General features: G+C 38.4%; 1 protein-coding gene and 1 long non-coding RNA gene across 2 annotated transcripts in view; one reads left to right on the top strand and one right to left on the bottom strand.

Moving 5' to 3' along the window:
* Window positions 1–5164, top strand: part of LOC142139198 (4-hydroxyphenylpyruvate dioxygenase) — a 52530-nt gene extending 47366 nt beyond the window's left edge. The window contains exons 12-14 of the mRNA XM_075196609.1: window positions 2549–2671; window positions 2818–2934; window positions 4428–5164. Of these exons, the coding sequence (XP_075052710.1) occupies window positions 2549–2671; window positions 2818–2934; window positions 4428–4541 (354 nt within the window). The 3' untranslated portion in view covers window positions 4542–5164. The remainder of the gene's footprint in view (window positions 1–2548; window positions 2672–2817; window positions 2935–4427) is intronic.
* Window positions 1–17401, bottom strand: part of LOC142139199 (uncharacterized) — a 32215-nt gene that overhangs the window by 13323 nt on the left and 1491 nt on the right. The window lies entirely within an intron of this gene.

The following is a 17401-nucleotide window of genomic DNA, read 5'->3' as shown; positions in this document are numbered from 1 at the left end:
TTAACATGTTTAGTTTCCATTTTAATAAAAAATATTTTTTTAAAAAAACAGAGTAGTCCTTTTACCAACCTTCATATACTGTCCACGCAGAACTTGAACTATAGTGTCATAGGTCTCAGGTATGATCAGACCCAGAGCTTGAGGTGAAATTGTTGTGCTGTATTTGAGATCAGCCAGTGTCCTTCTCAAGGTAGAAACCAGTCTCTTCTCTGCAATTATGGGTCTCCTTAGATGGGTGTCCTCCTTCTGGATGAGGGGGCTGACACGTTAGAGCAGCGCCTGGAATGTGGGTTCATTCATCCTTAGGAAATTCTTAAAGTCATCAGGGTTGTTGTCCCGTATCTCCTGTAGCAGGGGCATGAGAAATAGTTTCTTCAAAGAGAACCATTCTTTAGACCAACGGGTCCGATTCTTTCTCTTCAAAAGACCAAAAGCTTGCTGTTGTTCAATTGTGGCCATTATATTAAAATAAATTGCAAAATAAACCATAGTAGTTGCGAACGAACGTACACTTTACACAAAGATGTGGTATAGAATGAATGGCGATGATGTATTTTCTTTTCCGGAATCTGAGTTTGTGGGATTTTTTTGGCAGTGATGTTTAGCCCTTTATTTAAATTTAATTGGCATATCGGTGCAGGGAGGCAATATATCATTTCAGTGTGTACAGAATTACAATCTTTTGAGATGACATTATGCCTGACGAAAACCGCTGGCAGGACGGTTCATCGTGCAACAATCGTTTAAAATGTGTATAGTGTGTACGCATGAATCGACCGACTGATCGGAACTTCAGTCATAGGTACAATCATTGTAGATAACACATTGGTCGTAAAATTCTGTAGTGTTTACACAGCCTGACAGTAACCACACACATTATTCCCCTCACTAGCTACAATTGTTATTTCAATACCGTGTGTGTCAATTGTTCTCCCACACCTATTAGATTGTAAGTTCATTTGGGCAGGACCATCTTTACCTTCTGTTTCATTTCACTGTATGCCATTTGTTTGTATCATGATCCCCTTAATGTACAGCGCTGGACAGTACTGTATATTTTCACTTTAGAAACAGAAGATTAGAATTATGCTTAAGAACCTAACAGAATTAATAATCACCAGAGTTAAAATGTATAGCAATATATTGATGGTATTAGGCAAGCATATTTGGAATTCATTGCATATTGGTATATTTTGAATATAGATGCTTTGTGCATTTACTATTAAAAAGTGATTTGATACTTTACGGACGGAAAAAAAATGTTGTTACATATTACATAAAAGAAATCCCCTCTTAGGGGGGAATTCAATTGTCCGTGTTAATTGCAAAAGTAACACGGCGTTAAAACTATTACCGTTATTAAGGTAATTCTAAGCTAAATTTTAGCTCGCAGCCCAGCGTAAAAGGTACCGTAATAACGGTAATTACGCACACTATTACCGTTATAATAACGGTAATAGTTTTAACGCCATGTTACTTTTGCAAGTAACACAGACAATTTAATTCCCCCCTTATTCACACAATTAACATTGACAGTACATGAATTTATACTGTGCTGCTTCCAAAGAAGGCTACCTAATACTATGTGTATGGCTGTACATCGGAATGCCTTAAATCGAGACAAGATGTTTTAGATGCCCACCCCCATTCAGCATTTGGATATTTATATATTTAATAGTTGAATTCCAGATTCAAGCGTTGATCACTGAGCTTTTGTGCATTATTACAGTAAAATGTTATTGAAATTAATTATAGAACTGGTCATTTTGAAAGCCAATGTAATAAAAAGGACAAGGGCAAGAGGAATATATTTGGTCAAGGAGAGTCACATAAACATGACCTGTTATGTTGGTAGTTGAGTTAGATATGTATTAATATATTTAAGATTGTTATTGATATATTTAATAAAAAATCACAATACAATCACATTGTGCATATATTTTTACAAAAAATAATTCAAATATAAGACATGAGACACAGTAAAATAGCATTATCACAAATACTTTGCTATCAACATTGTAAGAAGATAAAACAATCAATATACAAATATTATCACTTATTTTTCATGACTACCTAAGTAGTCCCTTTGTATCAGTGAATTAATCACCAGTCATGTTGCTCATGGGTTTGCTTCATTGTACTGTCAACCAGCACCCAATCTGCTTAAGAAAATGGAATCCTTTTGTTTTTTTGTTACCGTTTATAATGTTATTTATTTCAATAATTCTTTTTTTTCTTATCATACAGACAGGTAAGACTGCCTGCCTAAATACTTGCTGGTTAAGACCAGCAGTTTAGACAAAGCATTTACACACATCTTTGCCAGGGCCCAAAGTCTGGTCATATTCAAAGTAGAATTCTTATTTATGAATTATATACAACTATTTAACTAATGTAAAGCCTGAAACCTAATCATACATTTTGGCTCTGTATAATGTAATTTATTTATTTTTTAATTAATTCTCCCTTTAAAAATTATCATTTTAATCACTTTGTTGCATATCCTAACAAGAATACTATCACCACTATCACTTAAATATTTCTGCAGGTGAAACATCTGAAATCTCGTGGGATAGAGTTTCTTTCTGCCCCTGACACTTATTACGATGAGCTGAGAAAAAATTTAAAAAGTGCCAAGATTACTGTAAAGGAAGACATTAGTGTGCTACAGGTATACATACATATATATATATATATATATATATATATATATATATAAAGATATCTATATATTGGTAATTCAGAATTATGAATGCTGTAATGTAAATCAAGATTAGTTTGGCATTTCACTAATACTGCCTTATCTTTTACTTAAAGGACCTAAAAATCCTGGTTGATTATGATGACAAAGGCTACCTTCTTCAGATCTTCACCAAGCCAGTACAGGACAGACCAACTCTTTTCCTAGAGGTTATACAAAGATACAACCATCATGTGAGTCATTTTGGACAAAACAAAATAACTGATAAATATATTCACTGAGGCTTGTGTACTAACATTGAACAATGGTACAAATTTGTATTCAAACTATAGCAACTAATTAGGTTTTACTGACTAAACAGGTAAAAGCTAATTGCTGACTGTTTACTATGGTTTTGGGTAATACACTAAATACTTATTTGAGTAATATTAGTAAATAACTGAATAGGTTATTTAGTAACACTTTTAAAATGTGTAGATGTGCATTAAATTTTAGTAGCCAATCAGACATGTGCTTTTATAGTCAAAATTGCACTAGCCAGAAATAGATGATTGCTTATAGGTCACATCAGACACAGAATATTTTTGTATACTGTCAATATTCTTGTCATGTTTTTGAAGTTTTCCAGCCAATCCCTGACTGAATATGTTGTTTTACAAGGGGTTAAACTGTATTGACCTACCTTTCCTAGAACTGTTCTTTATTTTGGTGTTTACTCCCCATTTAAATTTGGGAAACAGAGCTAAAGGACCACTAAATCTTTAATACAAGTTGAGTTACCTTATATAGAAGAGCTACTAGTTGATACGAGCCACCGCGACTTGCTGAGCCCCTCTGGCTGCGTCCTGGCCGTCTTCATGACGACCGAGACGTCACTTTTGGTTTCGTCCCGACCGTTGTCAAGGCAATGATCCAGATGTTTTTTCTCCAAACGCCGCGTCCGAGAATGAAGATGCTCCTGGCATGTGCGCAATGTGGTCAAATTAATTAGCATCCTCCTGAGGCTGAACTCCACAGCAGTGTTTCCTGGCTCCTTATTGGTCCACCTATGTATTTAAGGCGGGGAGGGCTTAGCCTCCCTGCAGGTTATAGCGTTCAGTTCTTGGCTGCTGTCCTGCTGCTTTCTACTGTGCTTATTCCTGGATTGTTTTCTGTGTATGACCTTTTGCTTGTGTTCCTGGACTTCTGATTATTTGCTCGTGACCCTGACCTTTGCTTGTGATTGGGATACCATTGTTTGCTGACAGACCTGATCTTTGCCTGAACCCGACTTTGCTGATTGCTCCTGCCCTTGGACCCTGGCTTGTTCCTGACCACGTTACCTGCTGTCATCACCTCCTATTCCCGTGCTGCGGCATTACTCACTATGTTGAGTTTAAGACCTGGGGACATCTGAGTACCTGTGAGCATATCCAGCTCTACAGGAAAGGCGGCTACTATAGGTGAAGACCTCTGCCGATAGCTCTGTAAGCTTATGAGAATAGCTGGTTACAGTAACATTAGTGACATTTGAACATCAGAAGTAAATATATGAAATATAAGTGATAGTTTTAGAGGAGAGCTTTACAACAAAGTAGAGAATAAGAATGGGAGCAAAGAGCTGGGGGCCTCAAGTGAATATTCTCAGTGCCACTGGCATCCACAGGTCTTTTGTTGCCCACCACTGTACCCATAAGAAACAGTACTTGAAAAAATCCCAATGATGTTTCACCTAATTATATTACAGGGCTTTGGAGCTGGAAATTTCAAGTCTTTGTTTGAAGCTATAGAAAAGGATCAAGATGCCAGGGGTAATCTTACAATCTACACAGAAAATGGAGAACAACAAGTTTTTTATTGAAGCTCTAACCAAAGATAAATGACTCTATTAATCCACCTGTAGAACATTTTCAAAAGAAAATATATAGTCACATTGAAAAACTACACATGTCAATACAAATCGAAAACTTCCACTCAAAATGTTATGTATGTTGTTGTATACAAGTATTATTTTTGGTATCTATAAATACTTCCAGTTTGTTAGAGATTTCTTTAACTTTGCACCTTGGATATAGTGTTTCCCTCTTCTGTATGACACAATTTAACATAAAATATAGTAATTATATACGTTGCCTCCATCCAAACAATAGTTGGACATCACATTTCTAAATCTGTGTAAAACTCAGCTGGATGGCCAGGGCAACTATGGCCAGCAAGATGGTACAGGCAGTAAAAAGAACCACCTGATAATATTATCTACCTCAAGAAAAGTGGAATACACACTGTGCCATTTAATACAGGTTAAACATACTTTTGCTGCTTTCTGTACAGAAATAAATATATAATTATACCTGGTTTATTGCAGTGTTTATGACAGCATCTTCAAAAATGTAATTTAGTAATGAAACAATAAAATTCCTCTTACATTTATTTCTTGTACCCTGGGTATGTAATCAAAAGTAAATAAAAGTGTGAACAAACTGATCCCAAAACGTTTCTTTTGGTTGCTATTTACTATATTCACCTTTAATACTACATTAACGGGGTTGCCTACTTTTATACAACCAACTTCCTTATGTCTTGTACCAGTGAAACAAATGGGGCCCTCATTACTGAAACCCGGGAGCCAGTACAGTACATGCTGCATATTTAAATGTAGCCATTGCAGTAGGAGGACTTATCATTCACTGGGACAGATTCAAGTGACTGTGTTACTCTCGAGAGTAACGCTGCCCGCGCACTATTACCATTACTACGGTAATAGTGTGCATTATTACCGTTAGTATGGTAATTTCAACTCTGATGGGAAATCCGTGTTCCAATTACCGTATTAACAGTAATAGTGCGCAGGTCGCGTTACTCTCAAGAGTAACGCGGTCAAAGTAATCTGCCCCATTGTGCTGTTAAATTATAAGCAGGTAAGTCATTTGTAAATAAGGCATTTACTACCTACAATGGCAGCAATGAATATAAAACCTACACTCACCTCCTATGGAGAAACAAAAAGGAATTAAGGCCTATATACAGATGGATCAAAGTGGAATAAATGAGTGTGGGACAGGAGAGTCAATACTCCTTCATTAGGAGACATGTTATTCATTGCATGTGTATTACAGTAGGCCTATGACAAAACCCACCCCAAATTGTTTTGAGAATACAAGTAGACTGATACATAAAGCACTGTCCAATTGTTTTATCACAATTCATAACTTTTTTCATTTAAATAGGCCTGAGCACTGAAGAGCACATTTATAAAGAATTAACATTTGGAGAGTTATTTTAATCTTTAACCAGCATTTATATTGTATGTCATAGTGATGCTGGTTTGCTTAATCCTAGAAAAAAAAACACATGAAAAAGGAAGGGAAATCTATTCACCCCCTCCTTTCTTACCAAAATCTGGCATATATTTGCCAATACGATACCATAACTATGTACAAATGCAAAATAAGTTGTGGATATTTTGGTAATAATGGACTTGTCATCATCCCATATAATCATAGTGCTGTATTTAAAACATCAAATGTACATGTATAAGAAAACCCTGTTTAGAATATGATGGAGCTTTTATAAATATAATTTTAATCATCTACCTGAATCTAGTAGGAATTTTTCAATTACTTTTAAGTGTATTTATGGGTCCACCTATGTGGATTTTTTCAATTACTTCTAAGTGTATTTATGGGTCTAATGTGCAAATAAAACTCCCTAAATGGCTTTCATTTTTTAGTTAGATACATACACTCTCTAACAGTTCTTCGATATCTCAGACTCAGTTTAAAATTTCATTGAACCTTTAGGTATGATCAGAATGTACAAAATGTCCCACATATGAATTAAACAGAAATGTTTTGTTTTATATGCATGAATATCACCACTAAATAGCAGCCATATTATTATAAAACATAGAATAAGTGAAACTAAGTGCAGACATCCTAATATTTCACATGGACAATGATAGATAGATTAGAAGAGACACATTTTTACTCTTGATCGTTAAGCCACAAACCTCAATAGACTTCTAGATACAAATTTGCATGCCTCATAGCTTACTATACCATACCTCCCAATACTCCTACTGAATAAGGCAAAATTAACTCCACCATAGAGACATACAGCTCTGTCCCAAATCTGATAGACTATATCTGTTTTAACTGGTAGTAGATCAGACTGTCCTGTGCTGGGACACTTGAGGAAACCAGAAAAGTCAATAAAAACCTGTATTAAGGGACTCTACATAATCTCCCTGTCCTTTTAATGTCCTAATTGTCCCTCTCTTCTTGGATGAATATTCACATGTTTTTAGTGGTACATTTAGGGGGGCATTCAATTGACGGCGGGATCGCCGAAAAAATCCCGCGCTGAGAGAATATTACCGTTAATACGGTTATCCTGCGCGTAAATACCGTTCAGGGAGCTGTAAGCTGAAATCCAGCGAGTAATTACTGTATTAACGGTAATATTCTTTGAGCGCGAGATTTTCGGCGATCCCGCCGTCAATTGAATACCCCCCTTAGTGTGCATTCTTAGAACTTAAAACTTTAATAGAGATTGATCATGCAGCAATTTAAAAAAAGTACCACTACTAATTTGCAATTACACATTAGCACTGGAGGTCAGTGATCAATTATTTGAACTATGCTCCAGAGTCATAGTGAAGCTGGCATATTGGAACTGGAGCAAAGATAAACTCAGAATGAAGAAGGTTCCCGTAGTTTGGAGCTGATGCTCAGTTTCGGTAGCTGCTCCACTTTCTGCTAGCTTAACATTTTGAGACTAGTATTTAAATACATATATTAACATTATTTGGACCGTTGTATTCATTGTACTACATTTACTTTCAATGGATATTGAATCTAAAATTAATATTCAATTTATTAATAGCTCTAGCGCTGAAGCTTTTGAAAAGTAGTTGCAACAGCATTGCGGAGCAGCTCTGGAGCAACTCTACAGCTAGAATAGGGGTTCCTGGAACAGCCTGAAGCTAAGGCTTGTAATGGATCTGGAACCAGCCTGGAGATGGAGCTAGGTAATGGAGCCAATAAAAAGACAGGGCTGGCAAACCTGGAGCACTTCTATTATATGGCCAACATTTACAAATTAGAATACTAGGCATTTGGATTTTGTGGAGCAGACAAGGGAATTATATGGTAGATTCCTGAGATCTCAGTAATATATCCATAAAACTGATTGGGTAGCAAATCAGCTCAATCGACATCATGAATACATTACACTGATTGTTGTATTCAAATTTCAGGGTGTTGTGCCTTGGAGAAGTAACCATTACAGACAGAGGCAGGGCTGATTATATCGGGACTGAGAGAAACTCTGATTTGGAAAAACATGTTTCTAACAGTTGAGGGGAGGTAGGTTGATTTAAAAGGTTGGGATGTATCTATTTGAGGTATTCAGTACAAACTCCACATGTCCAGGGCTTAGACCTGGGATTACTCCTGAAGATCTACAGAACTTAATAAGTAAATACCACTTTAAGAGCTGGAAATATGAAAGCTGCCCACAATCGACCTCGGCCATAAAAGAATAACCACTGTTTAATGAAATATAGGCTATTCTTATTGAATTTGTGCTTTCAACTAAGTATGTGTCAGTTAATGCTTTTAGGAAACTGTGCTCACACACACAGCAAATTATGTCACATTATGTCACAATGTCCATGTCCTACCTCACAAAATTCTGGATAGAATAAATGTTGCTGGCACAGCACTACCTGCTCAATCTGGTGCAGCCAACTGCTATCTCATGAAAAAGACCTGTGCATATTCTTGGCAGTAATTAAACTTGGGTGTGTGTCCTGAGTTTTTTTTTAGAAGCATCTTTATAGCAAATTTAATAGACTGACTCCTCCCACTGTTGTGATTGGATTGTGAATAGTATATAAGGAATACATAGCTGTTTTAGCAAGCAATTAAACAGAAGCCACCCTGTAAATTGAGTCATTTTAAAAACATCACAAGGAAACAAAATGACTTTATTAGTCTGTAATATCATTGCTATTGTAAGCATGTCTACATTATTGTCTGGCATTTGTATATTGTGAAATATTCTGGAAACAATTTTCAATCTGTATACAGTGCTCACATTTGCACAGCGAGATTAGATTACAGTCAGAAATCATAACACTTTCCATGTCTCATGTCACCATTCCTCATAAACTACCTAGAAGAGCAGTTTTGACCACCGTAGGATCTGGAGAAAATAGACATATCCCAGCAGCTATCACAGGAGCTGTCCCTTTATATAATTGTTTTTTAGTTTTTGAGCATAAAACTGGTACTGAAATTGTGGCTCCAGCAAAGGAAGCAGGCTATACAATCCACCATGAACAGATGGTCCTGGAATAAAATGGTGTCCCATAAGAAGAATGGGGTGGGGTACAAGCGCGCGATGAGCATAATTCTGACAACAGTTACAGCAAATTGAAAATGTCGACTACTCTAATTTAGACATGGTGGAAATACAGACTTCATTAAAAAGTGACAGACAAGTAACTCTGTCAAGAGAACATATCGGCACCGAGATTGAAGTTGCTTAAAATGGTGACAATTACATTACTGCTACTAAGGGGGCACTGTGAGGACCCGCCAGCTGTATAATGTCCAACCCTTCGCAAAAAACATTATACAACCACGTTTGGCGGAATTCTTTTCTGTAACTGTATTTCTTCCTGGTCGGAACTAGAGCAGTCTCCCTTTTCATGTCACTGTAACTGTTGTCGGAATTATGTTGTTTGCAGTAATGGCTACCACCGCCTTGAATATAGGAAGCTGCTTATTGTTACAACTCTGTCTGTTGTTTGTACCTAGCAGCAGTGCCTCATACCACCAGAGGTGCTGCTGTTCTGTTCCTGAACTCTTCTACGTGCCTGAGGGAGTTAATCTCCTTGCATTATGCCTGATTAGAACTGCACCTGTTGCACTGCTTTAAGTACCTGCCTCTAGCTGTGCTATGAGCAGTTCATCCCGTTGTTCCTGGCTGCTGCTAACCTGCTCCTGTTCTGTTTGGTATATACGTGCTGGATTGTATTTCTGTGTATGACCCCTGCCTGTACCTTGGACCACGCTGTTTTGCCTGTTGCCCTGACCTTTTGGACAGACTTCTGGACCTCGCCTATTTGCTTGATCTCTGCCTGGCTATTTGGATTTGTTTGTCTGGTCTCTATTTGATCCCTGGACTATGTCTGCTTTCCTGGACAGCCTTGTGCTTTCTGGACTGGGGTAAACTTATTATACTTGTTCCTGCCATTTTACTATACAGTCTCTTTTGGAACCTGTTATCCGTGGATTTGAGTTATCTTTGTTAATATATTTACCTGAATAAAGACACTATGCCTTACACTTCCGTTGCTCTTCGTGAATGCACTGGGATTCATAACACTTATAGGTATTTATCTGGGAGTAAGACATGAAGGAAATAGAGAGGTAATCTCTACAGATCAGAGAGATAGGAAGGTCATGGTAAAGATTGTTTGATCAGTAAATGAAGTTGGAAAGGTAGTTGCACATGTTGGTGCTAATGATTTAATCTAAAAGTGATGTTGGCTTTGTGTTAGGAAGTAAGCATGGACAGGTAGCATCCTCAATGTCTTCCTTGCAAATTTTGCCTGGTTACGGGATAGAAGATAGGATGCTGTGCACCAGACACCTTAACATTTGGTTACAGAAATGGTGCAAGGGTCAAAATATGAACAAATACCTCCATATTTGTATAGCTATTGTCTATTGTTGCTTTAGCTGCTATCTAGCTAGCCTAAAGAGCATTAATTGGTTATGGTTTAAAATCCAAAATTTTTTTGCATTTCAGCCTCCTTAGTGAGTGTACATATTAACTGGATTTCAGTGATGTTTAAATCATAGATGTGATTGTAGATACTTGCAACAAATGAGTACCATTGACACTGGGTTGTGAGCTTAACTGTTTTGATCAAAATATAAACAAATATCTCATAATTGTATTGTGCTAGATCTCCACTTTTAAGCGTTACCAACACTTACGTTCTTTTATTGTTTAGAAGAGACTGGTTGGTTCCTGGTGCTAGGGAAACAGAGGTTCTTACTGAGTAGTTCAGACATTTTATTAGTGATTATTAAAATTTATTATAGGGGTGGGGAGGGGCAGTCAAATAATGGCAGATCTCTCTCTGATCTAAAGGTGAAGGAAAAATAGTAAAGTCCAGTAGTTAGGTTTCAGAATTGACGTATACAAATGCTTTCAGTTTAGGAAATAAGTGCTGTAAACTGATTTCATTGATGCCAAATGTTAGTTTAGATCTCATAGCTATTATTAGTCATTGTACCAGCATTGCCCTCACTCTTTAGAAAGCAATCTCTCATGATAAGGCTCTTTCAACCCTCTCTCACATCTGCATCTTCTTCATCAACCTCAAGTTTCTATGTATGATTTGTTTATTGTATGATGTGTTATACCGACTGTCTGCAACTGTCTGGCACTGCTGAGTTTTGTGGCGCCCTACAAATAAACAAAGATGATAACTATAACTGGGACTTGAGATAAAAGCAAGTTTAATAAAGGACACAGCAGATAGGATGAAGTAATTGGAAAACTAGAAACAGTTGAGAGAGTTTTTTTCGAATAGAACCAATGCATAGATCACAAGATCAAGCTGAGGAATTGGATAGAATATAGAGGAGATCACTGAGATGAATGAAAGTTAAGGTGACAATTATAGGAGACATCAATATGTGGACTGGAATATGCCAATTGCTAGTTTAGCATGGAGTACTGATTCTAGATAGCTTGCATGAGACACCTTTCAAGCAATACGCTAGGGAACTAACATGCAAGAAGAAATCCAAGATGTAGCTCTCACAAATGGAAACACTGTATCAAATGTGTACTTGAGATCTAGTGATAATCGGTTAATATATAGGAAGCAGTAAAGCAGAACTGCACCAAAACAAAGATTTTATATTAGTCATATTAGAAATAATTTATGTGAATCTTTGACAGGGTGGAAACTGATAGGTGGAGTACAGGAATAGTGAATTAAAATACATCACTAAGTGCAACATAACGTTGTGCTAGATATGCTATTAAAAGCCAAAGGAAGAGCAAGTCAATATGGTTCTCCCAAAAACTGTCAGCTTGTTTTAAGTGCTAAGAAAACTTCATATAGGATATATACACAGACCCAATCAGAGAAGGATAAACAAAGTGTAGAAAGCTAGTCTAAAATGGACTAAACAAACAATGAAACATAGTAAAGTGTATATATATATATTGCATTCTGTAAACAAGGGTTACAAATTGAGGCTAAAAACTGAAGGCAGTAGACATTTTGAAGGAGAAAGAAATTGCAGGCTGCATAAATAGCTATTTTTTCTCTGTATTTACTGTTGAATACTCAAGTAGGGTCACCTAAAAATGAGGGAAAATGTATATCTTATATTTATATTTAATACAAAAGAGGTGTTACTTTTATAATTAAAAGTAGTCATGGTATACATCCAAGAGTATAAAAAAAATTAAGAGTAGTATTTGCAGAGCCATTAACTACATGTTTTAACCATTTGTTGCTGACAAGTGTAATTCCAAGTGATTTGAGAATGCCAAATGTGGTTCCACTCCACAAAAAAAGACAATAGGGAAGAATATGATACATACAGATCTATAAGTATCTGATCAACAATAGGGAAACTAAATGCATTGACTTAAAATAGGAACTGTTGGCTATTTAGAGTAAAACAAATTACAAGATCCAAGATAGCTGCATTTGTTGCTGGGACATTGTTATTATCTTTTATTTGTAAAACGCATATTACATAGTGCTGTACATTGAGGATATCAGTGGTTGAAGTGGGGGTGTATACGGAGGTATACCATAACGCCACTTCTCCTACTGCCTTCAATGTAAAACTATCAAATTCCATCCACCTACATTTTCCATACCGCCACTTCTAAATTTCCACTTTGACCAGTGAAGGAGATTGTGATACAAATACACAAACAAAGACATAAAACAGAAGGTAGATATAATTTGCTTACAATCTAAGAGGTAACAATTGATAAATAAGGTAGTGAAAGAACTAAAACACATGACCATTTCAAATAAATCTTGTGAAGTTTTGGGTATAGCGTATTTAAATTTTAATGCAGCATGTGATATTATAACACGCAATTAGTTATTTTAGACACTTAAAATAATTGCATTTGACTAAAAGACAGTGGAATGTGTAAAGGTCTGGCTAAAACACAATATACAGAGTGTTGTAGTCAATTGTATAAATCAGTGGTTCCCAAACTTTTGCAGTTCGCGGCACCCTTAGAGTCTCCAAATTTTTTTCAAGGCACCTCTCCAAAATAATTATTGAGCAGTCCTGTTTTAGAAGTAGTTGGGTCAAAAAAATGTAATAAGTATTTAGGTCAGGACAGAAATACTTATTTAGTTGTATGCAAAAATGCCCCCTCTGCATCCAGACACTCTGCCCCCTCTGCATCCAGACACACTGCCCCCTCTGCATCCAGACCACACTACCCCCTCTGCATCCAGACACACTACCCCCTCTGTCACGTTGTCCCCCCTCCTCTGCCCTCTCTCACGATGTCCCCCCTCCTCTGCCCTCTCTCACGATGTCCCCCCTCCTCTGCCCTCTCTCACGATGTCCCCCCCTCCTCTGCCCTCTCTCACGATGTCCCCCCTCCTCTGCCCTCTCTCACGATGTCCCCCCCTCCTCTGCCCTCTCTCACGATGTCCCCCCTCCTCTGCCCTCTCTCACGATGTCCCCCCCTCCTCTGCCCTCTCTCACAATGTCCCCACCCTCCTCTGCACTGTTACACTGTCCCCTCCTCTGCCCTCTCTCACGCTGTCCTGTCATGCTGTGTCAACCTCCACTGCCCCTCTCACAATGTTCCCCCTCCTCTGCTCCTCTGTCACACTTCTCTGTCCCTCTGTCTGCCCCGCTGTCACACTCCTCTGCCCCTCTGTCTGCCCCGCTGTCACACTCCTCTGCCCCTCTGTCTGCCCCGCTGTCACACTCCTCTGTCCCTCTGTCTGCCCCGCTGTCACACTCCTCTGTCCCTCTGTCCGCCCCGCTGTCACACTCCCTCTCACTCCTCTGCCGCGAGCCAGCCATAGGAAAAAAGAAAGAGCACATAAACTTACCAATCCGTCGGACCCAGCAGCTGCTGGGTCCCGGCGCCCGACGGATTGGTAAGTTTATGTGCTCTTTCTTTTTTCCTATGGCTGGCTCGCGGCACCCCAGTGACAGCGCCGCGGCACCCCTGGGAGCCGCGGCGCACACTTTGGGAACCGCCGGTATAAACTAAGATGAAGGGCTGGTAACAACTGAAATACCCTAAGGATCAGTTCTGGATCCTGTTTTATTGAGTTAATATCCCAGCAGGAGTAAATCAAATATGAAGAGAATGTGAGAAAATAGAGGAATAGACTAAAGGGTGGAATTTTAAATGTACAGCACAATTGTAAAATAATGTATTACTACACAAAAATCTGCAGGCAAAACACAGAAGGAATGGTAATGTAATTCAACAACAGCACTGGAAAGGGACTTTGGAGTTACATCTTCAGATAATATGAAAGCCAGCAGTGTAGTCAAGCAGTAGGATAAGGCAGTAAAATACTTGGATGTAAAGGAAGAGGTATTAGCGCAGGAAGAGGAAGGTTATATTGCCACTGCAAAGACCTTACAGTACTGTGTACAAGTTTTAAGGCCATATCTCCATAAATTCATTTAATTAAAAGAAAAAATGAGAGAAAGGCTACCAAAACTGTGTATAGACTGTATAACAAACCTTGCTACGATATACTTCAAGAGCCATATATGTACAGTTTAGATGGGAGGTGATATGATAGAAACATACATATATATCAAAAGTAGTAATAGACTTAGGGAGAATATTTTTATATTAAAACTAAGAGCATTTCTAGAACAAGCAGAAACACTGAAATTGGAAAACTACTGAACATGAACATAATGAAGAACATTTTACAGAAACGGTGATATGAAAGAGTCACTTGTCATGGGGACTCGTACTGTAAAAGAGTTTACGAACATGGGACAAAACATATTGCTATTGTTTAAACTTAGATAGAAAATAGTACGTAGAAAGAAAAATCCAGTCCTGTACCCCAACATAATAATAATTATAGAGGGCAGACTAGATGATCCTATAGGTTATTTTCTGATGTCAAATTTTTCTAAATGTTTCTAAAACACAACTGCGTACAAACACCAGCAAGGTAAATAAAGCATGTAGGAAATTTGCAAAGGCAGACATGTGATACTCAAATTACACTAAGTACTGCATTAGTGCTGACTAGATCTATTCAGATTTATGTAATGTGAGTGGCCTTAGTTCTGGTTGTAACATGATTTTTAAATTAGCTATCTAGCATGCTCACTCAAGTCTGCTACTTCTTATTTAGTAGACTCCAGAAACAAATTAACGTTCACTGAATGAGTTAGCGGTCGCAGTATTATCCAATTATAACTCAAGTTATTAAGTTGTAGAGGACATGTACCCAGCAGTCTTGTCCCTCTAAGCAGCAGATCAAAGGCAGGACTGAAAATAACTGAGGACTAGCGGGGGGGGGGGGCTATACTGTATACTGGAAGCATGAAAAGCTGTACAGTGCATAAGCTGTACTGTATACAGGTGGCATGATAGATGAACTGTACACTTGGAGCATTGAACTGAATATTTAAGCGTTTACACACTGGGTAAAACTATATAGTTTTACTTCAGGTATAATTATCTGCGTCCAGTGGCGGAACTACAGCAACTGGAAGGTAGCTGCTGCTGCTATAGGGCCAAGAGATGTGTCAGAGTGGGGACCAGGTAATGTCACAAGCTTACCTGTTCTCCGTTCAGTAATATCCCGTGCAGACCGGAACTTCCGGCATCACGCTACCGCAAGCCGGAGAATTTAACTCCCCTTACTATTTAAACTCGCTCTGAAACTGTAGCAGTGTCAGAGCAATAAGTTACCCAACTTGTCTGACTCCCGATTCAATGTTCTCCACACCACCCATTTCCCGGGTGCTCCACCCAGCTGTTTTTACTTGCCATCCAGCTCTTCAAGCTCAACAGAGTACTATTATAATAGAATAAATCATTGTTTCTTCTATTAATACAGTCACTATGTAACCACTACAGCCAGCAATGTGTTAGACCACTGATCACCAGTCCTGGCATGTGTGGGCACTAAACTCCAACATTTTTCAATACTATTATAAAGTATTACAGCTGCCCCCACCCTGCTACTTCTTATTGCCACCCATCTGGCAAAAAAAAATTCTGGGGAGAACACTCGATTCCTATGTACTACCTGGTGCCTGTTCCCAGTGGTCTCTCGCTTGTATACCAGTTTCTGGCTTGCTTGACCCTCCATCTGCTTTCTGAGTTGCACGTCATTTGACTTTTCTATTGTGTCCAGTACTGTGCGTGTTACACTTAGTGACAGGCCAGGGGACCGCAACCTGCAAGTTCTCGGCAGCTAAGCCCATCCTGCCTTGCGGAGGTTCTTGGTGGAAATCGAGTGTTACGTTCGTATGCAATAAATATTCTCCGAGCTGATCGCTGTTTTTCCAAAGCACAAAGGTTTTGTTCACAAAGTATTACAAGGCAAACTTTGGTATGCATATGATTGTGCTGTTAGCACTAACACATGCTTCTATCAGAACGCTCTGACTTCCAAAGCCAGAGGTGAACAATTTATACACTGTACAGTTGTGAAATGCAGTGACATCACAAAGATACACAGTTACAGTATTAAAGTCCACATTAGTAGGTTGATGGGTCATGACCTCCCAAGAACTCGCCATGCCATTGGTTGATTCCTCTGGTCATTGTTCCTTGAAGTGGTCAGGTGTCCTTCCTCAAGCTCCCGCTATAGACCTGTATAAACCAGTTCTTTTATGACATCTGTGGACTTGCTATTTAGTGTATGAAAAGTGATATTATTCGCAGTGTGCGAACAGAATAATACCAAACTGTTGGAAATATTAATTAGCCTCTTCACAACTATATTATTTTATATGAAATATTCAAAGATAGAAAATACGCTAATCATATTTAAATGTTGCTAATAATTACGTTGCGCACTAATCGCATCACAACTGACAACCATCTTTGTCCAATTATTAAACTTCAAAACGGGGAACCTGTTAGACTCTGCACACCAGGTAGCTAGTGCCAATCTAGATTAATCATCATGATCATCATTTATTTATATAGCGCCAGCAAATTCCGTAGCGCTTTACAATTGGGAACAAACATTAATAAAACAATACTGGGTAATACATACAGACAGAGAGGTAAGAGAACCCTGCTCGCAAGCTTACAATCTATGGGATTAATCCGAGGAATCCTTAACATCTCTGGTCCATTACAGTATGGGCAAGCAGCATCATTGGGTCCTCCTAAAAATTGTGGCATGGGGTTTATCGATGCCGTGTTCCACCCCTTACTGCATCCGCTACAGGTTGGATACAAATATATCACCAGTCCATATAGGGATTACTTATTCTATGGGACGGAATTTAACTAGTCCGCGGTGCGCCTCCAGAATGGACACGTGGGCATTCTATGGCAATGTATCATCGCAGATATCTTCTCACACTCCACAGATGTGTGCAGAAAAATCAGCAACGGTGGAGTACCCTAGTACACGGAAATGTGCAGTCGTGATGCTTGATGGCACACTGCGTACAATTGATTACC

This window comes from Mixophyes fleayi, chromosome 2 (genome assembly GCF_038048845.1).
Source record: "Mixophyes fleayi isolate aMixFle1 chromosome 2, aMixFle1.hap1, whole genome shotgun sequence".
In the NCBI taxonomy this organism is placed as follows: domain Eukaryota; kingdom Metazoa; phylum Chordata; class Amphibia; order Anura; family Limnodynastidae; genus Mixophyes; species Mixophyes fleayi.
This window is presented reverse-complemented; position numbering and strand designations above follow the sequence as displayed.